The sequence below is a fragment of the Cupressus sempervirens genome, chromosome 3 (genome assembly GCF_028749045.1).
Source record: "Cupressus sempervirens isolate cs-2001-9-10 chromosome 3, ASM2874904v1, whole genome shotgun sequence".
NCBI lineage: Eukaryota > Viridiplantae > Streptophyta > Pinopsida > Cupressales > Cupressaceae > Cupressus > Cupressus sempervirens.
The window spans coordinates 710,730,215-710,750,599 of NC_143120.1; the positions used below are offsets into that span (position 1 = coordinate 710,730,215).

At 36.4% G+C, this 20,385-nt stretch overlaps 1 protein-coding gene and 1 long non-coding RNA gene across 3 annotated transcripts; both read left to right on the top strand.

Moving 5' to 3' along the window:
* Window positions 1-259: 259 nt before the first annotated feature.
* LOC149568736 (multiple organellar RNA editing factor 9, chloroplastic-like) lies at window positions 260-3,264 on the top strand. 2 transcript variants are annotated; one of them, XM_089821619.1, is made up of 5 exons: window positions 260-815; window positions 1,055-1,152; window positions 1,371-1,436; window positions 2,591-2,822; window positions 2,933-3,264. In XM_089821619.1, exons 1-4 carry the CDS (start codon window positions 391-393, stop codon window positions 2,809-2,811), a joined length of 810 nt encoding a protein of 269 aa, XP_089677745.1. In that variant the 5' UTR covers window positions 260-390; the 3' UTR covers window positions 2,812-2,822; window positions 2,933-3,264. The 2 variants fall into 2 exon arrangements, with proteins under 2 accessions (XP_089677745.1, XP_089677746.1); XM_089821620.1 differs by having other exon boundaries at window positions 2,591-2,785.
* An 8,731-nt stretch (window positions 3,265-11,995) lies between these two features.
* Window positions 11,996-13,377, top strand: LOC149568737 (uncharacterized). Its single transcript, XR_016362639.1, has 2 exons — window positions 11,996-12,578; window positions 12,761-13,377. It is a non-coding gene; the product is annotated as an uncharacterized LOC149568737 (long non-coding RNA).
* The last annotated feature ends 7,008 nt before the right edge of the window (window positions 13,378-20,385 follow it).

The window sequence follows — 20,385 nt, forward strand, 5'->3', positions numbered from 1 at the left end:
ATTCTGGGACAGCAAGGGAAAAAGAAAAAAAAAAAAACTTCAATCGACGACTAGCAGAAGAGAAAGGGAAGTTCAAAATGGTGACTCTATCTATGACTAACAAAACATAAATCATTTTACTTTTAAAACATAAATTATTTTACTTTAATATGATATATTTTTCTTTTACAATTTGCTTATCTCATCCTTCCGTGTGAAATGGAGAGGAGATGATGAAACGTTACCTATTTCGTTCCAGAAATTCGTACTAAAAAAACTCGCGAGAGTATGAAGACGATAGACCCTAAACTTCCCACCCATTAGGTGAAGCAACCGAAAGCTGTGTCTTTTAAAATCATTCCTTTTTACTTCTTAGTTTGGACACAATTACTTCATCTCTTCATTTCAGAAATGGCCCTCAATTCCTGTCCGTGCTCCTCTTCGTGTCATCCCAAGCATTCACCCTTATCTCAAACACCATCTTCTTCTCTGCGCAAAACCTCATTTTCTTATTTCCTTTCTCCCACTCTCTTTACCCCATTTCAGAACAGCTCATTCTCCGCTCTGGCTATCCAATCCCACAAGCCCATATTAGTGAAACCCGCCTTTTCTAACATTAAATCATCAAGACCTTCTGTACGCAATGACAAACAAATTTGCTGTTCCTTACCCGATTCCAACTATGGCAGCAACAGGGCTCCCAGGGAAACCATACTGCTTCCGGGCTGTGATTATGAACACTGGCTTATTGTCATGGAGTTTCCTCAGAATCCGAAACCTAGTCGAGAGGAGATGATTGACACATATATTAAGACACTTGCCCATGTTGTTGGAAGGTACGGTATTTGAATTATTTCTAAATTAGTCTAGAACAGTTGTTCGTAATTTTAGGAGATTCATCTGCGATGGAGTTGGTCAATTTCATGGAAGACTCGGTATTCTGCACTTTGATGCTTTTGCGTATTGTCGAACATTTTGCTAAGATTGTATGCGACTAATCAGCAATGGAGACGAGCTGCTTGTCTTTTAAAGCTCTGGTATTCAATTCCTTCTAATTTTGGATTGCACTTTGCAGCGAAGAGGAGGCCAAAAAGAGCATATACGCACTCTCTACGACAACTTACACTGGATTTCAAGCATTAATCTCAGAGGAACTGTCTGAAAAATGCAAGGGTATGTACCTCTTGGGCTTGCTCTCTGCCATGTGGAAAAAAATGTTTATAAGGTTTTGATTAACAGGTTGCCTTTATTATCTTTTTCGGAAACTGTTTGGTGCTCCTGTTGGGTTAATTTTCTCCCTCGTTGTATCTTTCAGTTCCTTAGTTCTTTAGGCCCTTTGTTGGTGTCTTGTCGGACATTAATATCATTATCTTATCTTATCTTATCTTCAGGGCTACCTGGAGTGCTTTGGGTTCTGCCTGATTCTTACATTGATGTTCCGAACAAAGATTATGGAGGTAATTATGGCGATGAAGTTTTGTCATTTTGATTTGAATTGGATGTTGTGTCATTGTTTTCTGATGATGCTTTTGTATGGCATCTTTAATTATTTTCCTTAGGGTTTGGCACTGAAATTGTTGACCTATTGAAGTGTGCCTCACCCAACTGCCAGCGGTGGTCGGCCTTTGTGAATCTTGGTGGCACACTTTTGAATGCAATGCATTTTCACTGCAAGTATTCATAGTGATAGGCACTCCCAGTAATTTACCCCATTTTGATTCCCTCTCTTTAAAATGCAGCCCTTTACATACGTAATTATGTTACAACTCTTTGGACAATCGTGGGTTAAATATCGGAAAACATTGTTTCTCAAAGGATATAGGAAATGTCTGTCAGTTGCAGTTCATTAATCTCGTGGAAATATTTACTAGATAGAAGTTATGAGTTCCATTCTCACCAGTTCACGGCACAATGGGATTGTTATTTGTTTACGGACTCAGGCTTACACATACAAAGTCACAAGTTCCATTCTTATCCATAATCAGGACACTTGCATTAATACAGAGATGTGTATGAATTAAAAAGTTAACAAGAAAAGGAAGGTTAACCTTGGAAGGATCCATCTTTGGCCCTTAACCTAAGGAGCCATATCAACAAATATGAAGTTGTGGGTTTCATCTATATCAAATCATAAGTGTGCCTACACGTTTAATGGGTATATATTGATAATTAAGAATACAGGTCCCTTGCTGAAGGTCTCAGTCTGGCTTTTTGGGGTCCATATCCACCAGGATGAAGGTATTGGTATTTTTTAGCTCAGTTAAGTATAACATTTAATACCACTCTGTACTATATCATTGATGCATCTCTATTCTTACAAGCAAGGAACACACTTTGTCTGTTCATGAGGTGCCATTTAAGTTGTCTTTCTCTAATTTGTGGAGTTTGATCTATATAATTACTTGACAATATCATAAGTACTGCCTTTAGGGATAGTAAGAAAACTGAAGCTGGATTTCAGCAATCTAGGCAACCAATGGTTTTTTTACTCTGTAGTGGACCTTGATTCTTCCTATAGCTGGGACTGGACCCAGTTATCTTTGTGGGTATTTTGTTTTTGATGCATATCCTTTCTGAAGATTGGTTTCTGATAGAAACTTAAGTTGTACAGGAGACAAGTTTGTAGATGGGAAAGTGATACCAAGACCTGATCCAAGACCCACTGATAGGCAACCACCCCGCAGGAGCAACAGCAGGCCACGGTCATCTGATCCACGACGATATGAGAGACGGAGAGATGGGCCACCGGCCTCACTAAGGACTCCTACTTCTGAGCCCCAACAAACAGATATGGTGCAGACAGAAGGCAAGTTACAGATGCCAAGTGTTTGAAATATCTTAAGGTGCTTGATTCACAAGTTCCTATGTAATGGCAACTAGTCAGTACATAATCAATATCTTGTTAACTGGATTAAGGACAACTATCTAAACCTGGGTTGGTTGTGCTATGCAGGAAAATAAAGATGGTCGTGTGGATTCACACAGGGAACACAGGTTTATTTATTGTTTAGTTGAGTGGGTAGTTGACTTGTATCCTGTTATGTACGGATTCTGTTTTCTTCTTTTATTAGATATTTGATGAGTCCATTTGAAGCCTTTTAAAAGATCATTGGGATCTTTCATGAGATTGAAGTTAAAATTTGATTCTTCAATATGTTTTATTTTAGTAACAGCATTTCAAAGGACTATAAAATCAGGAGACTATCCCCTTGACAATTCTGTAAATCAGTAACATCATATTATACAAGCATTTTTCACCTGTTATTAAGGTTCAGGTGAAATCAATTGCAGGCTTTCTATGTATTGTATTTTTCTCTATTAGTGTCCAACTTGCTGTATAAGTACTTTATATATATATATATATATTTTTTTGCTACAGCAAATCACTTTTCAAATGAAATCTAAAGCATTATATCACCACACGTAGCTTTTAATAGTTTATTTATTCAGTGTTGGTCTTCTGGATGCTCCCTCTGTATATAAAATGATCTGATATGTTATTATAGCACTAGATGCTGAGTTAATTACTTCTGCTAAAAGCTTAAATTGTCATTGTTGAATACTTTGACCCATGGTATGAATGTTGTGTACAGAAACTTATTTCATGTGACATTTCTGCGCCCCAAGGATTTCTAGCTTTGTTCGAGGAAGTTTTATAGCCTTAATCATAGTCTGGAGAAATATGTTGGATTGATAGACTGGATTAGAGCTTTATTTATTTTGCTCTCAATAAAGGCAAATACATATAGTTCTTTCTTATTTGCTTCTTCACTGTAAAGGGTTTTGAAAATGAAAGAAATCTGCTTAGTATTAATATCTATTCATAAAGCAAAAAAGCATGATGTGCGTTACCGCTTCTTGTCTTTCTCCATGAGTGTGATCTGCCCCACCCACTAGACTTTCCAACTGTTTTTTTTTGCAAACATGTATGGTGTGTTTGGTTGTAGAATTCTGTCTTTTCCTCTTGATAGCCAAATATGGTTATGGCGAATCTCTTGTTTACGGTGTCAAAAATAATAAATTTTCTTCAATTAATTCACAATATTAGTCATAGACAGAGTGAGATAATTGGCAAATGAGTAAGCTGGTAGCAATGTAACATATATGAAGAAGAATGACAGTATTAAAATATTTCGAAAACCAAGTTCTGATGCTGGAAGCTCACTGAAACCGGTTAATACTGGGCTATACTGGTTATATTATTGGACGTGCCAACTTGTTATTCTGTAATAGCCTAGATCAAGATGATAAAAATAAAATATTAATATCCAGCTCCCTAAATGATTAGATTAAGTCAGTGAGTCAAGTATATTTCTTCAGAATAGAAGGAAAAGGATAACCCTAGAATCTGAAAAATAATTGAACACTTGAAAAAAAAATACCTGGAGATAAACCTTGATGCATGTCACCTTCTGTGATGTCAGGTTGTCACCCTATGCGAGCACTTTCTAAACAGCTAAAAATAGTTTAATCAAAGAAACATAGCAGGCTTTCTATAAGTTTGTATGCCTGAGATCAAGTCTTATTTGGTGAGACACACAGTGGAGAGTTTGGAATCTAGGTGGTTTTCCAGATTCAGTGAAGTTAAATTCTATGTTACCATAATTGCTCTGGCAACTGCAAAAACGATAGTCGGTTCGGTTGAAATTCGAAGTCGATTTGAATTCGATTCCAAATCAAATTTTCTTTTTGTAATTCATTGCAAATTCGTCCAAATGGACCCTGGTTGACTTTCTGACCATTTTTAGTGAATGACATTTTATATGCGCAAACCGGGGAGGAATTTGGATTAATTTCAACGAATTTCAGTTGAATTTGGCTGAATTTCTGATTTGGTTGACTTTCAACGGAAGTCATTTTGTAAAAACACCACACCCACAGTGTTTGTCTTCCATCAACGACATTTTAAAGTTTTATGATTTATCTCTGGACGTTTGTTCTCAGGCTTTAGCATCAGTCTTGTACAGTCACTTGGTGTTAGTCTTCCACTGTCGCACGGTGTTTGCTTGGAGTTGGTGTTTGTTCTTCCTCAGTGTGCATTGTTTCTTAGCGTGGGTTTTTCCACAACAAGTGTTTTTGCTTTGCCTCAGCCCGTGGGTTTTACTTTTTATCTTCCTCACGGCAGGTTTTGTCTTCCTCATGACAAACTTGCATCATCAACGTCTTGAAGCCCGTGGATTTTGAGCAACAACATCATCTTCCTCTCTATAGGTTAGCATTTTCATTTATTTTTTAGCAGTTAATCATATTTTGATTTTATTTAATAATTTGTATAGGCTAATCGCAAATAAAGCCTCCATTTTGATTACTAATTTGCTGTCAATAGATGATTAGCATGTACTTTGATTTAGCCTTCATATAGATTGATAAATACATCAAATATCATGCATCCCTTTTGGCAATGGTATTTATCATGAATCATTTTTTATTTAATTTTTTAATTTTTTAATTTTTTAATTTTTTCTTTTTTCTTAATTCTTGTAGATTGAAGAAATGGCTGCAAGTGGTTTTGGCACGGGAAACCCCCACTTCAAAATCAACAGATGCTCCCCTTATGGAAGCATGTGGAAATGGTTTGATCAATGTTGGGTGGAGGTTATGTGTGGATTTGCAGCCATTGCAAAGAAGAATTCAGTAGCTCTTATAATAGAGTGGAAGCACATTTGTGCTTTATTCCTCAAAAAGGCATTAAATTTTGTACATGGAAGCCAAGAGTTGACGGAGCGCTATCTAAAACACTCCTTCGAAACTATATTGTGAACAAATACATTCTTGAACAAAAGCAAGTACTTGAAGCTACTGGAGAGCAAATTATTCTCATCCGTTGCAAAGTGGCAGGCCTTCAAAGAAAGGAAAAATATTATTAATGTCTTCAACTTCCACTACCAATGAACCACCCATAGAGAGCCATCCATTCTTGCGTTCTTGTCAACAATAGATTGTAAGTAAGAGAGCAATGGGAGCCTTGGAAACATCATTTCAAAATGAAGCTAAAGACTTTGCCGATCAAGTCATTGCCAGATGCCTCTATGCAAATGGATTGTCATTTAATGTTGTTTGCTCATTGTATTGGCAATACACAGTGAGAGTAGTTAATGAGGGTCCAAAGGTGTTCGAGGGCCCTAGTTATGGGAAGATACACACCACTTTATTGTATGATGAGATGGTCCATGTAGAGGCTTCCATGCTGCCCATAAAGGATTTATGGACCGAAATAGGTATGACAATAGTATTGCATGGATGGAAAGATGCACGAAACTGTCCTTTGGTCAATGCTATTGCAATGTCTACAAGAGGTGCAATATTTTTGGAAGCTATGGATTGTGAAGGAGAGGTAAAAGACAGTCCTTTCATTGCAAACATTCTCATCCAAGCCATTGAGCAAGTTGGCTTTCAGTATGTTGTTCAAGTAGGAACCGACAATGCCAAGAATTGTAGGGCTACCGGCTTATTGGTTGAGGAGCGGTACAAACACATTTTTTGGACACCTTGCGCTGAGCACTCACTTAACCTAATGCTGCAAAAAATTTGCACTAGTGGATAAAAAAAATGTATGAAGAGGCATAGGATGTTCAAATGTTTGTCATGAAACACCATATGACGCAAGCCATATTTAGACAATTCTCAAATTGGAGCTCTTGAAGGTAAAGTTCACTTGTTTAAATTTTTTATTTAAACATGTTTTAGAAATCTAGTCACTTTAGTTTAGTAAACTATCTATATATTTAAAGTTTTTATCTATTATTGTTTTGATCATAAAATAGGTTGTTGAAACCTGCTTTGCCTTCAACACTATTGTATTGAGAGGACTTGTCAAGGTTAAAAAAACGTTGTCTAGAATGGTAACCAGTGCTAATTGGATCATATGGAGGCAATCTAATAGTGCCAAGGCAACTACCATCAAGGCATGGATATAGATGACTCTTGGTGGGATTGTGCTAAGTACCTTCTGAAGTTCATTGAGCCTATATTGAGCATGATTTGATACATTGGCATGGATAAGCCTTGCTTAGGTGAGGTATACGATGTCATTGACTCCATGATTGAGGATATTAGAACTATCATAAATAAGAAAGAGCAAGATTGTGAGGAAAAGTTCTTCAAGGAGCTACAAGTAATCATGGTAGAGAGATGGAACAAAATGACTACCTCTTTGCATCTACTTGCCCTTGCATTAAGCCTAGGTTCTATAGCCAATTGGTCCTCAAGGGTAGTACCACTAGAGTTGCCCTAGATAAAGATCCTGAAGTTGCACAAAGGTACAAGATAACCCTTTGAAGACTCCTCGAGCACCTACATCCTACAGTGAGCTCTGAATTTACGAGTTTCATGAGTACCGATGATTGTGGTCTTGAAGCTCTTGAAGACATGAACAATGCCGATGTTCATAAATGGTGGTACTTCCATGGACAAATGTACCGGCACTTGCAGCCCATTGCCATCAAAATTTTATCGATGGTAAGTTGTTTAATCTTAAGATTCTAATTTCTAATATCTTGTTGATAAATATTTAAAACTCTTCACTTCACAATTTCAAATTTGTAAATCTTGATAGGTTGCTAGTTCATCATCATTTGGGAGGAATTGGAGCATAAACACCTTCATCCACTCAATAAAACAACCAATTAAACTTGAAGAAGATAGATAACTTTGATTTTGAGCATTCAAACTTGAGGTTCACAACTCACAAACATAATACCTACAAAAAAGGGGAGGCAAAACACTGGGATGTCGAATGAGAGTCCGCGGAGTTGGAAGCCCACTTTGATGCATTTGCAATTGATGATGGTGCTCCTGAGATACATAGTGATTATGAAGCTGATTTTGAGGCTACGACTGACACTGCTGATGCTAGTGACACTAATTTTGCTTCTAATCAGCAATTGCCTAATGAAGGTGAATTCTTTGATGATATTTGATCACATATGTTTGATTAGCAATGTTGACATTACCCTTTTTGAACTAAAAAATTGATTTGGCAATGTATTTTGACATTTTGTCATGCCATTCGAACTAAATCGTTAATATATGTGGTGGTGTATTTTGCTAAATTGCTTTAGTATTAGTATAGTGGTGTATAAACTTATTTTCTGCAGCATATTCTTACATGTATAGAAATATTTAGAAAAAGAACTTATATGGACAAACCTAAAATGAACCCGAACCCAGCTTAAAATTATTTTGAGTGAATTTCAAACCCGAATGTCAAACCCACACACAAACAAGAATTCAAACTGGCAACTTAGGTCAAATTGATAACATTTACCTGTTGGGATTTGTCTCATGTGATTCTAATACATTCACAATCAAATTGGGAAGACTCATTCAGGAAGCGAGCAAATGCTGTGATTCATTGCACAGTTGTTGGACATCAATGTCATGTCCTCTTTTCTAGATTAAAATAATTAATAATATTATTTAAGTTGGGTCCAACAATCTTTTGTTTTAAGGGCAACTTAATAATATTATTATAATTAAAATAAGAGTTGTTTTTATATTGTATTATTAAGATAACAATATTTTTAAAATATTAAATAAAAATATCTCATTATTAAAATACTTGGAGGGTAATTTACTTGGTTACCCAATTCTCCCCTTGGACCTTTGAAGTAGGTGAATTTCGAAGTGTTTCTTGGTCCTAGCCCCAGTTTCCTTTTGGGTTTGACTCGGGTTTGAACCCAAGCAGGTTGGTTCCTTCAAGTCAAACCTAGGTCGAACTAGGGCAGACCCAGGTAAACCGAGTGCGAACCAAGCATAGTTCCATTGGGAACATTCTATAATTTAGTGCATAAAAAATTTATTACAGAATTTTAATAAAGATTTTTAGCATTACAAACAATTTGTTTTGGAAAGTTCAAATATTTATTACAACAAATTAAACTAGCCCTCAAGATTTCTAGTCAAATTTTTATATACAGTTGTTGATAATGGCCCCTGTTCGAATAATTGGAAGCTGTGTATAGTGATAAATCATATTTGAAAGTTGAAACATTAAACAATATCTTCAATAGGTGAAGGGAGTTGCAAGCTACTTACATAACATTTTTCAGGTAGGATGTTAATTGCAAACAAACAAGCTCTTTGTACAATGAAAACTTAGTAAGTGTTGGTCAAATTGGAAAGCAAAAATGTTATTAGTGCAGTTGATTCCAGTAACATTGACAATGTTTGTAAACCAACTAATGCCTTTGATGAAGAAGAAGATGATGAAGATTTAGATAATCCATTAGATGATTGAAACTTAGCATAAAGTTCTAATTGTTGAAAGTTTAAACAATGATACTTGAATTCGATATTAGTTTAATATTTGGGTGTTGCTAATAGATATGATGCTAAGATTACAATTTTATATTGGTTTTGTTGTTTTTATGATACCATGTGGCATTCTAATCTTAATTCATTTTTCTAGGTTGCACGTATATATTACATCAAGGTCACCGGGAGACGGGGAGACTTTGAGGTCTCCGGTACTGGTACTGGTACCGGTACGGCAATTTTTCAAATAGGAGACGGGGGTACTTGGAGACGGCAATTTTTTTTTTTTTTTTTTTTTTAAAAATAAATTTTTAATAGTTTAAACTTAAAGAGTCTAATACTAAAAGTAAATACAAAATTTCAAAATTTCAAAATAGTAATACCGTAAGACTAAAAGACTAAAGTAAATAATAAATTAATAATACTAGTGTTGTCACATTAAAAATTAAAATAGATTCATAGAGTCAAACTGTCAAAGATATAATAATAATAAGCGGTTAGATACAGAAGTACATTACTGAAATAGATTTTAAAACCTGACAAATTGGCATTGCTACAAAAAATTTGTGAAAATTATTGAATTATTCAACATTGATGCATGCATAGAGACACACTTAGGATTTCTATTTTCTAACTAAGAGTTAGGATTGCTTAGTTTAAAAGGGAGTAAATCATTTTGTAATAGTGTTTTTTTTCCAGTTACACAGATTCAACTAACAAAGATTCCTATATTGGTACTAGGATATTGCCAACAGCAGATAAACAGGTACAAATAATAAATACGACTTATACATCAAACTGAAACATGATATCCTCTTGAAAAAACAGAAATATGGGACCAAATACATTCATGTTAACATACATAAAACCTCTAGTCTATCACTGTTATCGCTGAGTCTTTATTAGCAAATAGATGCTTGGTTTTCATGAGGAATAATACTATTATCAAGCATTTGCATATCAGATTTCTGTAACATACGTAATACTATCTTCTAATGCACTAACAACAGTTTTTGCACCCTAATTCCTCAGCCGCATAAATTTATGTGATTTGGGATCTTTACTGCAATCCTGTACAGCTTCCAATATGTTGTCTTAGACTTGTATCGTGTTCCTGTAGGTGACGTACATCACCAAGCAATTGTTACGGAATTCATATAGTACCTTAGATTTTTGCATTAAAAACATTTAAATGAGGGCTAAAATATATAAAATTATTTAATATTATATTTTACATTTATATTTTATCAGGAGACTTCGGGGAGACTTCACTTTTTGGATTAGGAGACGGGGAGACTTCAGGAAACTTCGTCATGAAGTCTCCAACCTTTTTTGAGGTCTCCGGAGACGCGAAAAGTCTCCGAGACGCGTCTCGGTCTCCGAGACGCCACTTTTAGGGGGGAGACGGGTCTCCTGGTAACCATGTATTACATGCTTTTGTACTAACAAACCCAAACGAACCCAAACCCCATTTCAAGATTTGACGTAGCAGCAAATCAGTTCTTCGAGCTTGAACTCGAACGGGTAACTTAGGTAATTTAGGACCTGAAGGATTAGTTGGAAAAGGTATATCAAGGAAGTGCCTATGTTCATTTGATCATCTTTCAAGCTTTTTTAGATTTTTAAGAACTTGTTTAATCTAAGGCATTCAAGAACAAAATCGGTTGGTTTGTTTACGGTTTGAGAGAATGGAAATCCTTGTAGATTCCACATTTGAGATCAGGGAAAAAGCCCTTTACTTCCCCATTGTGGGTGATTTCGTCTGGGACAGTTGTACTGATTTACAGAGGATTTGGAGGTATTTTCAATTTTCTGCAGTATTCGTACAAGCAAATATCATTATTTCTTTGCCTTGTCATATTTTGAGGGTTTCTGTGTTGGCTTTCAAACTTTGGGTAATTTTGAGCATCATATAGATCTAGATCTGAGTTGATTCAGTCAATCCTAGAAGAGCATCAAATTGGATTATTGGAAGAGACATTAAGTCATATTAGGCATTAGGTCAGTTCTGGACTCATACCAAGTGCAGGTAAGTGGTATCATATTTCAGTCATCCAACATAAGCTACCAGCCTTTTGGAGCTAAGTCCCATCATTTCTAGGAATATAACAATTGATTGGATATTTTGCATGTGGTTCCAGGCCTATGTTTTGCTGCAATCTACATCTAAAACCATATAAGTTAGGGTAATGTCATTTAGAGAACAGGACTAGAAACATTTGGTGCTGTTACATGCTTGTTAAATACTCGACATCAGCAAAACTTACATTTTGGGCGCCAATCATCTGCATCAAATCTGTACCATTCCAGCCACTCAGGTCTGGGACATTTTGAAGGGTTAATTGATTGCTGAAGTGTCAAGTTTGCAGCTGCAGCATCATTTTTTGCAGCTGCATAGTTCTGAACCAGGTGGATTGGCCAGCTGTAGCATTGCCATTGAGTTGCAAGTCAAATCCATGATAATATGTTTTCTAGAAATTGTAGTCAAATTGTAAATTTGATTCATCCATTGTATTTTGCCGAACAACAAGGCATTGCATTAAAATTTCATTTTAGGAAGGCTTTTTGAATATCTGGTTGAATTTGTAAATGTTTCTTCAAGCTCTTTAATTGTTAGATTGGAAGCATATTTTACCGAGGATTTATACTGTTGACAAATCAGTCAATATGCAGTAACTTGAAGGATTTCAGTATAGTATGTAGAATTGATTATTTAATTGTTGTAATGAATGTGAGGGTTGACAAGTTTTTCAATCAGTTGTTTGAATTTAATTTGCTGTTTCAGTTTTGCATATTGTTCATAAATCCAGCAGATCAAAAAAACCAGGAAATACAAATAAATATAAATTGGAACTCTAGAATCAATTCCTTTCTCTAGATAAAACCCCGTTGAACTAAAATGCATTCATAAACAAAATGCTAAACCTTAGTACCCTGTCATCAACTATACATTACAAAAGCAAGAACACAGACAGGAGGGCATTGCTGGTTAAAAGCAAGGAATAAATTATAAAACACAAAATCATCAATGAAAATTAGGGACCAGTGGAATGGTAAACAAACTCATGATCTTCTCTCATCAGTTGTGATGAAGGGTTTTTTTTTCAATGCCATCTGCGAGCTGTTTTCTAGAAGAGATCCCACTAGTAGAGTGAAGGAGGCTATTGATAAGGTCAGAATTCTAATTGAATCTGTTTCAGATTGATAAGGCTTGTAGGCTTTTAATGGATTCATGTTTATGTTTTACTATATATATTTATATGTTAATTATTTTAGCTTCTTTTGAATTGCTGAAGGTTTCCTATGGAATTGTAATGGAGGGTTTGTTGCCACTCTACATGAAGGTGGCTCCCTCAAGAGCATGGCCCATTTTATCTTATTGATGATGCTAGAACATTTTATTTATTTATTTGTTTATACAAGTACTCTGAAAAAGGAAAATTATTGCAGATTCCATTTCTATGAATTAGTCTAAATTTGTGTATTGGTTGTAGTTTGACTTGTATTTGACAAATTTTGGGTTCAGCTTCACAACAAAGAAGTCGATTCAAATCAAATTGGGAGACTAAACAATATCACATGATTGTGCAAGGTTCTGACCAAAAAGGGCCAATGCAATTATCATCGAGCACCATGAGAGGGCCAATTTAGGATAATCCTAACTGGGAAATGTAATGAGAAGGGACCATATGAGATAGTCCTGGAAGGAAGATGTAGCCTCTCTAGAAGCGTGCCTAATGCACAAGGCCAATGAACCTTTACTATTAGGTGAAAGGCCAGAAATGTACGTTTATCCCTGAAACCGAAGCTCTGGATAGTGAGTCTATATAGGACCTTTGGCTTCTGACCATGGTACAGATCTGACGAAGTCAAAATACAGTACTCTAATATGACAATGAGAAAGTCATCTGAGTTGCTTTTCTTTATTTGTTGACTCCAGTATCTGGGTCTAAAAGATTTAGGTATTCACTAGACAGCTGTAATGGTCCTTTAAAAGAGGATTTATGTCTGAGAATGACCACCTATCAAGGAAATGAAACATTCCTGATCAGGGCAGTGGAACAAAGCTATACTTTAACATAATTTGATTCTGATTTCGCTGTTTACTGTAACATATCCAAAGTCCATTTTGGTAATTATACGTGTAACAATGCCTTTTCAACCACTTTATCATTAAAGCATATAATCAACATTATTATATTAATGCACTTGGAAACTATTTGTGCTCAGTTAGTGTTTACTATTATTTTAGCTTTTGGAAGTTTGCCCTGATATGTATATGTTTATCTGGGACCTCTTGCTGGTGAGCTTGATTGTGCTTCTGGTGTTTTTGGGTTAATGTTTACTGTTTTTAATCTCTCCCCAAATGAAGATTTTGAAAATTGTAGTAAATGTCCAAAATTAAGGCTTTTACTATATTTAGGGATACTGTAATCCGTAAACCAGCAATGAAATTTGAACTCAGTACAAGTCAAATGGAAAGCTTTTAATGGACTTCATATTTGGTTGAGTGTTAGCTGGCAGTATATTGTTGCTTCAAACATAAGAAGCCAAATCATGTAAAAAGTTTCTCCAGAAGGACCATTTATTTATGTTAATTCATGTCACTGTATAGGATTTATGGGTTTGCTCAGGGCAAGAAGCTATGTCAGTATGGCATCTCACACCAGTTTATAATGTTGTTAACTAATATGAAGATATAAATTGTCTTCTATCTGGTTTCTTGAATAAGTTTCGTAGTTTGCTTTTGAGAAATGTTATGCATAACAGCCAGATAATCTACGGAGTTGATTGCAATAAAGCCACAGAAACATGGGACCAAAAACAGGAGGCACAATCTGACACTTCATGGCTGTGGGTGCCAATTAAAGTAAGAAGCTTAAAATTTCTTGCTTCCAATTGGTACATATTAAATATTATGTATTACATGCTCAAGAACAGAGACTTGCAACTATATTGCAACCAACTAAATAGCTTAATTATATTGATTCTTGATCGTTGAATTATAAAATTGTCAAGTGAAATTCAAGATAATTTCCCACAATAATGTTTGATTCGTAGTGTAGTTTTTTAAATTGTCCTTGGTGAATTTATGGACTTACACATTGAGCCTAGTGCATTTATGACAAAATTCATGAATGTGTATCCAAATCTGACTTCATGGATTGCAAAGATGAAGTGTTTGCAGCCTATGGTTCAAATTTGTGATCTATTAGGCTAGACAAGAGTGCAGTGCACAAATGTCCTGCCAAGGTTCTAGTTTCAAAATAGTCATATCTTATATCAAGTTATCTCTACCTCTCATTTTAACAACCTTGGCAATTGGGATCAAGACTTTCTCATCTCTATCACCCAAGTAAAGCTTTGCCAAAATTTCTTCACTTTTAGCGCTCTAGCTAACACTCTTTTATCTTTAATACAATCTTAGTGTTAATATCTTTGTATCTACTTATTTATCATTTCCATTAGATCAATTATTAGTAGTAGGGTTTCTCCTCCATAGTGTGAATGGTTTCTATTAGACAATCTTCTACCCAATCTATCTATTTGGCTGTCTTGGGAGGTGGAAACATCAAGTGGTGGTTTCACTGAGGTAAACTCTTATACAACCCTATAAATTTTCCCTGTCCTAGTGGATGCAAGTGGTGAACATATTCAAGAAATGATAAGATGCTTAGGCTCATTCTAGAGTTTTATACCCATTGTTTGTACAAGAGATGTGATGTGTTGGTATTTGTGGTTGAGACTTTTCTAGTTCAAGGGTAGGATGTCTTTATCATGTTTCTTTCATTTATGTAGTTGAATGCTATTATCATACTTCTTGCTTTAGTACTTTTGTGTTCTTTCCAATTTGTCAAATTAGCCCAACATGGTAAGGAAAATTCTCTTTCCTGTATTAATCTCCTTAGATCACCAAAGCACTAGTACTTTGAGCTAGCAAAGGGTTATTTGCTTCTTGGTGTTTTACTGCCTCAAGAGTAATGAATTTTCTACCCTACATTTTGGTGAACTTGACATGAATGCTTCATGTCAAATCTCTTCCTTTAAAGCTTTGGTGCATTCGACAAAGCATCCTTGGAGGATGACTTCATTATGTTGGAAGATCCTCAAATGATATACTAGTGATATCTCCTACTTATAAGTTTACCAAGTACAACTTGCAATTAGACCCCTCTTCCTCGAAGGATGAAAAGTTTATGAATGTCATCATTGCATTTGCTGCCTATTAGAGGCCTAAAAGTTATTTGCATAATTGTGAGTAGTCATTTCCTTTGAAGAAAGAAGTCTCTCTATGGGAAGCCTTTTAAAGTCTCCTTATTTGTTCACAAGATAGACTCAATCTTGAAACTTCTCTTATCATGTTGTTGCTTCTACATCAACACATGACAAAGCAATTAAAATGTGGATCAATGTAGCTCTTCTAATACTTTCTTAATTCGATCTTCCTTGAGCTTTGAATTCTTTAATAAACGTTCCTATGATTATGATATTATTGAGCAACTTTGTGTTCCCTATAAGATTTTATTATATGTTTTGCTTCAATTTGCCTTAGTTTATTAGGGTATGACTTAGGAAGCTCTTCAGAAGATCTAATTACTCTCTTCTATTAGGTATGCAAATAGATGTGAAGACATTGATAGGTCATATTTGAGTGGATTCGTTGAATATCACATTCTATGATCTCCCACCTCTAGAAGAACATATGGACATGTTGTCGATATCATTGTTTATCTTTATGGTGTTGGCATTAGATAAACTCTCATTGACACTAATTCGATGCTCAATATTTGTAGTGTGAACCTCTTACCCAAAATCAAGGTGGATTTGAATTCTCTTGTTGCATCTTTATTTATCCTTAGTTTTTATAATAGTAGTAAACTTGCTTTTGGCACTATCTGTAATATTCTGCACTTAATTTTTTTCTCAGAAATACTAAATGTTAGGTATTTGGCATTAAATCAAACAATTCAAAAGTAGCCTAAATATGCCCTGATATCAATGACCTATGAAATAAATTTTTATTTTTTTCTTTAGCGGGTGGTCTGAAAAGTTGAGTTATAATTTTGTCAAACAGTTCACAGTGCACTGGAACAATTTGAAACCATTGTAGGTATAGTTTCTTGATTCTGAATGTAACAAGGAATTTCAAACTACTTTGACGTTTTGATGTTTATAGAGCTCTATTTTCATATATAAATTAGCAATGCCAGTAATGCTCACTGTTTACATGAAAGAAGATTTGAAATTTGATAACAATAATCCAACCAAGCAAGTTTATTCTAAGACTACAAACTAGGCACGATCAAATGTCTCTAAACACAAACAAAATTCATACAAATGTTGGAAAATTAACAATGATCATTTTTAACCATCCACGTAATAAAATATTAATGCAACACTATGGTGGAGAATCCAACCCGTATAGTCGCAGGGAAGTCATCGAATGTCCATGTTGACCCCCAAGTTCAGTTGGCCAAGGGACCTTGACTTCTAACCACCTACAATGTTGCTAAGTTCACTGGGCCATAGGAGAGTGAAGATTTATTTGGTCCACGCGTAAAGCTTAATGCCGACTTGGTTCTGCTTGTTGGTGGATGTTGCCATGCATACGATTCAATACCTGGTTGTTACCAATGTGCCTGACTACCTTCCATTTCTGCTAGTTCCTGTCCGTGGCTAAATCTCTTCTACTCCAATGACCAATAATGTCCCACCCTATCCACATTTGTTCCTGTTTATAATATTGAGTCGTGCTTACTTCCTAGCCAACCAGTATAATGGGACACCCAAGCTATGGTACCCTCTGAGTTTAATCTGCCTTACTTCCCATTTCCGCCTAGCAACTCAATATTTTCTTTTTTACTGTAGACCGATACCAAAAATTCACTTTCATAAACTATTACTTACTTCCAAATGCTGATTTTTGCCCTTAATCCAAACAATGCCAACAAGATAGGAAGGTTGGGGTGATGTCTAATCTCCCTTAGCATAACTAGAGTTGAGGGGTTTTGTCCTCATAGTCCCAAAAACCAGTCACATTTAAGCAACCAGAACCTGAAAATCCATAGATTTCATAACTCTTCTATATTCGTTAATCCCAATACAAGCTTTCCTTTATAGCTTCGAAGTAAGGGAAAACACAAGGAGAAAGGAATGTGGGATTAAAATTTCATTTTTCTCCTATAGTCACCTAAAGCCATTTTATGAAGTAAATAGCTTTATAACATTAAAATGACTTAATTCCACACACTTTAATAAAGTTTTGAAATAAATTAAATTAAATCCCCAATGTGACTGGTAGGCATCATGTTAGAATAATGTCATTAATCTATTTGGATGTGGAGATAGATTAAACTGGCGCTCAAATTATTAATGCTGAGAAGGGTACATGACAGTCCTCCCTTCTAGGGATTGCTTGCCCTCAAGCAATCTCAATGCTGGATGTTGCAATATAAACTCACCTTCCCAAGTGGCGTCTTCATATGGTAAGTCTTTCTATCGGATCACATATTCTTTGACAGTTCTATTACGCAACTTTCTCTCTTTGGTCTCAATCACCTCCTCTGGTACCAAAATAAGTTTACCCACTTCATCAAGTGGAGGTAAACTCTTTGAAGGCACAATCTGCTGACCCACTGCCTTCTTGAGGCATGAAATATGAAAGATGTTGTGGATTCGGCTGTCACCAGGTAGCTCCAACTCATATGGGACCTCTCCTATCCTTTTGGTAATACAATAAAGTTCGTAAAATCTGGGCTTAAGTTTCTTAGACCCGCTTTTCTTCAAGGAGCTTTGCCTATAAGGCTGTAGACGAAGAAATACTTTATTGCCCACCTCAAAACTCCTCTTAGTCGGTTAGCGTATTACTTCTACTAATTTTGTGTCTGCTGAATATTATCCCTGAGAGCTCGGAGGATATCCCGCTGGTCCATAATCCAATCTTTGGCTAGCGGTGCTCGACTCTCCTATAATGCCAAATCAATAAAAGAAAGAGCCTCGTAACCATAAAGGGCACAGAAAGGGGTCATCCGAATGGACATATGGTAGGTGGTGTTGTAACAATATTCCCCCAAATACAACCACTTAACCCATGCTCTCTGCTGCCCTGCAATGTAGTTCCTCAAGTACCCTTCCACCCACTTATTCACTATTTCGATTTGACCATTAGTCTGTGGGTGATAGCTAGTGTTGGGAGTCAACTCTATACCTGTCACTATGAAAATCTCCTGCCAAAAGGTACTGAGAAACCTACTGTCCTTGTCACTCACAATAGTCTTGGGTAATCCATGGAGCTGAAAAACCTCTCGAAAAAATAGCTCAGCTATCTGGGACACTGACTAGTCTGTGGCAATTGAGAAGAAATGCACGTACTTGGTCAATCTATCCACCACTCCAAAGATGTTGTCCCTGCCCTGGACCCTCGACAACCCAGTAATAAAATTCGTGCAAATACTCTCCCACCTTCGGGCTGGAATAGGGAGAGGTTGAAGTAATCCTCCGGGAAAGCCCTATTCAGACTTGTTCTGTTGACAAGTTTGGCACTCTCTGACATGCTGCAAAACATCGTCCTTAAGCCCCTTCTAAGAGAATCTCTCCCTAATCTGTGTGTACATTTTAAAAAAACCTCGGTGCCCTACTAATGGTGCATCATGTACGATGCGCATAATATCCTCCTTTAGTTTAGATTCAAGTACTGGGTAGATTCTGTTTTTGCAATATATAACATCATTCATTACCTTTTACCACTCGTCCTAAAGTATACCATCCAAAATCTAACAAGCATGAGCATTTTTGGAATACTCCACTAATAGCTAGGACCTCCAATCCATTGAAAAATCTCTGAAATGGCATAACATGCTAGCACTGAGGGTCGTCGGGAAAGAGCATTAGCAACTATATTATTTTTCCCTTTGACATATTCAATGTCAAAATCGTAAGCTTGTATCTTGCTGACCCATTTCTGCTACCTTTCATTCAACTCCTATTCCAGGAAGTAGCGCAAGCTGTTATGATCGGTCTTAACTGTAAATTTACTTCCCACCAAGTACTGCCTAAATTTGGTTAAGGCATGCATTATAGCCAGCATCTCCTTATCATAGGTGGAATATAGTAGCTCGTTGCCCCTAAGTTTCCTACTCTCAAACACAATGGGATGACGGTCCTGCATCAATACTACCCTTATTCCGCTTCCCGAAGCATCACACTCTAAAACGAAGGGCCTAAAAAAATCAGGGAGTGCTAGCACTGGACATGTACTCATTACCTGTTTTAGTTTATCAAACATTGCCTCAGAATACTCTGTCCAACTGAATGCCCCTTTCTGTGTCAGATCGGTAAGGGGTGCTGCTACCTGGGAAAAACCCTTGGCAAACCGCTGATAATAGGAACAAAGACCAAGAAAACCCCGCAACTCCAATACATCTCTGGTGGTGGCCAATCTAGAATTGCCTGTATCTTCTCCTGATGCACCTTAACCCCCTCGGCACCAATCATGTGCCCCAAGTAAAGAATCTCAGTTAACCCAAATTCACACTTAGACTCTTTTGCAAATAAGAAATGTTGCTCCATCTCGGTTAGCCCAAATTCACACTTAGACTCTTTTGCAAATAAGAAATGCTCCTCCATGAGACTAAGGACCTCATCCAAATGTTGCAAATGTTCTTCCCAAGTCCTGAAGATTAAAATGTCATCAAAGAAAACCAATACACTCTTCCTTAGTTGCTTCTTGAAAATATGGCTCATGCATGACTGGAAAGTGGCAGGTGTGTTAGTGAGCCTGAATGACATCACCAAAAACTCGTAGTGTCCGTAGTGGCATCTGAAAGTTGTCTTATGCACATCCTCCTCACAGACGTGAATCTAGTGGTATCATGATCGAAGGTCTATCTTCGAGAAATAAATTGCCCTGTGAAGCTCATCCAGTAACTCATCAATGCAGGGAATCAGATACATATTCTTAATGGTTCTCTTGTTCAGTGTGCGGTAGTCTATACACATCCGAAGGGTGTTGTCCTTCTTAACCAACACCACTGAAGAAGCAAAGGGGCTAGAGCTGGGTCTGATATGCCCCATATCTAACAGCTCTCTAATCGTCTTCTCTCTCTTCCTTGTAGTGCCTGGGGTGATGATAAGGGGTAGTAATAATGGGTT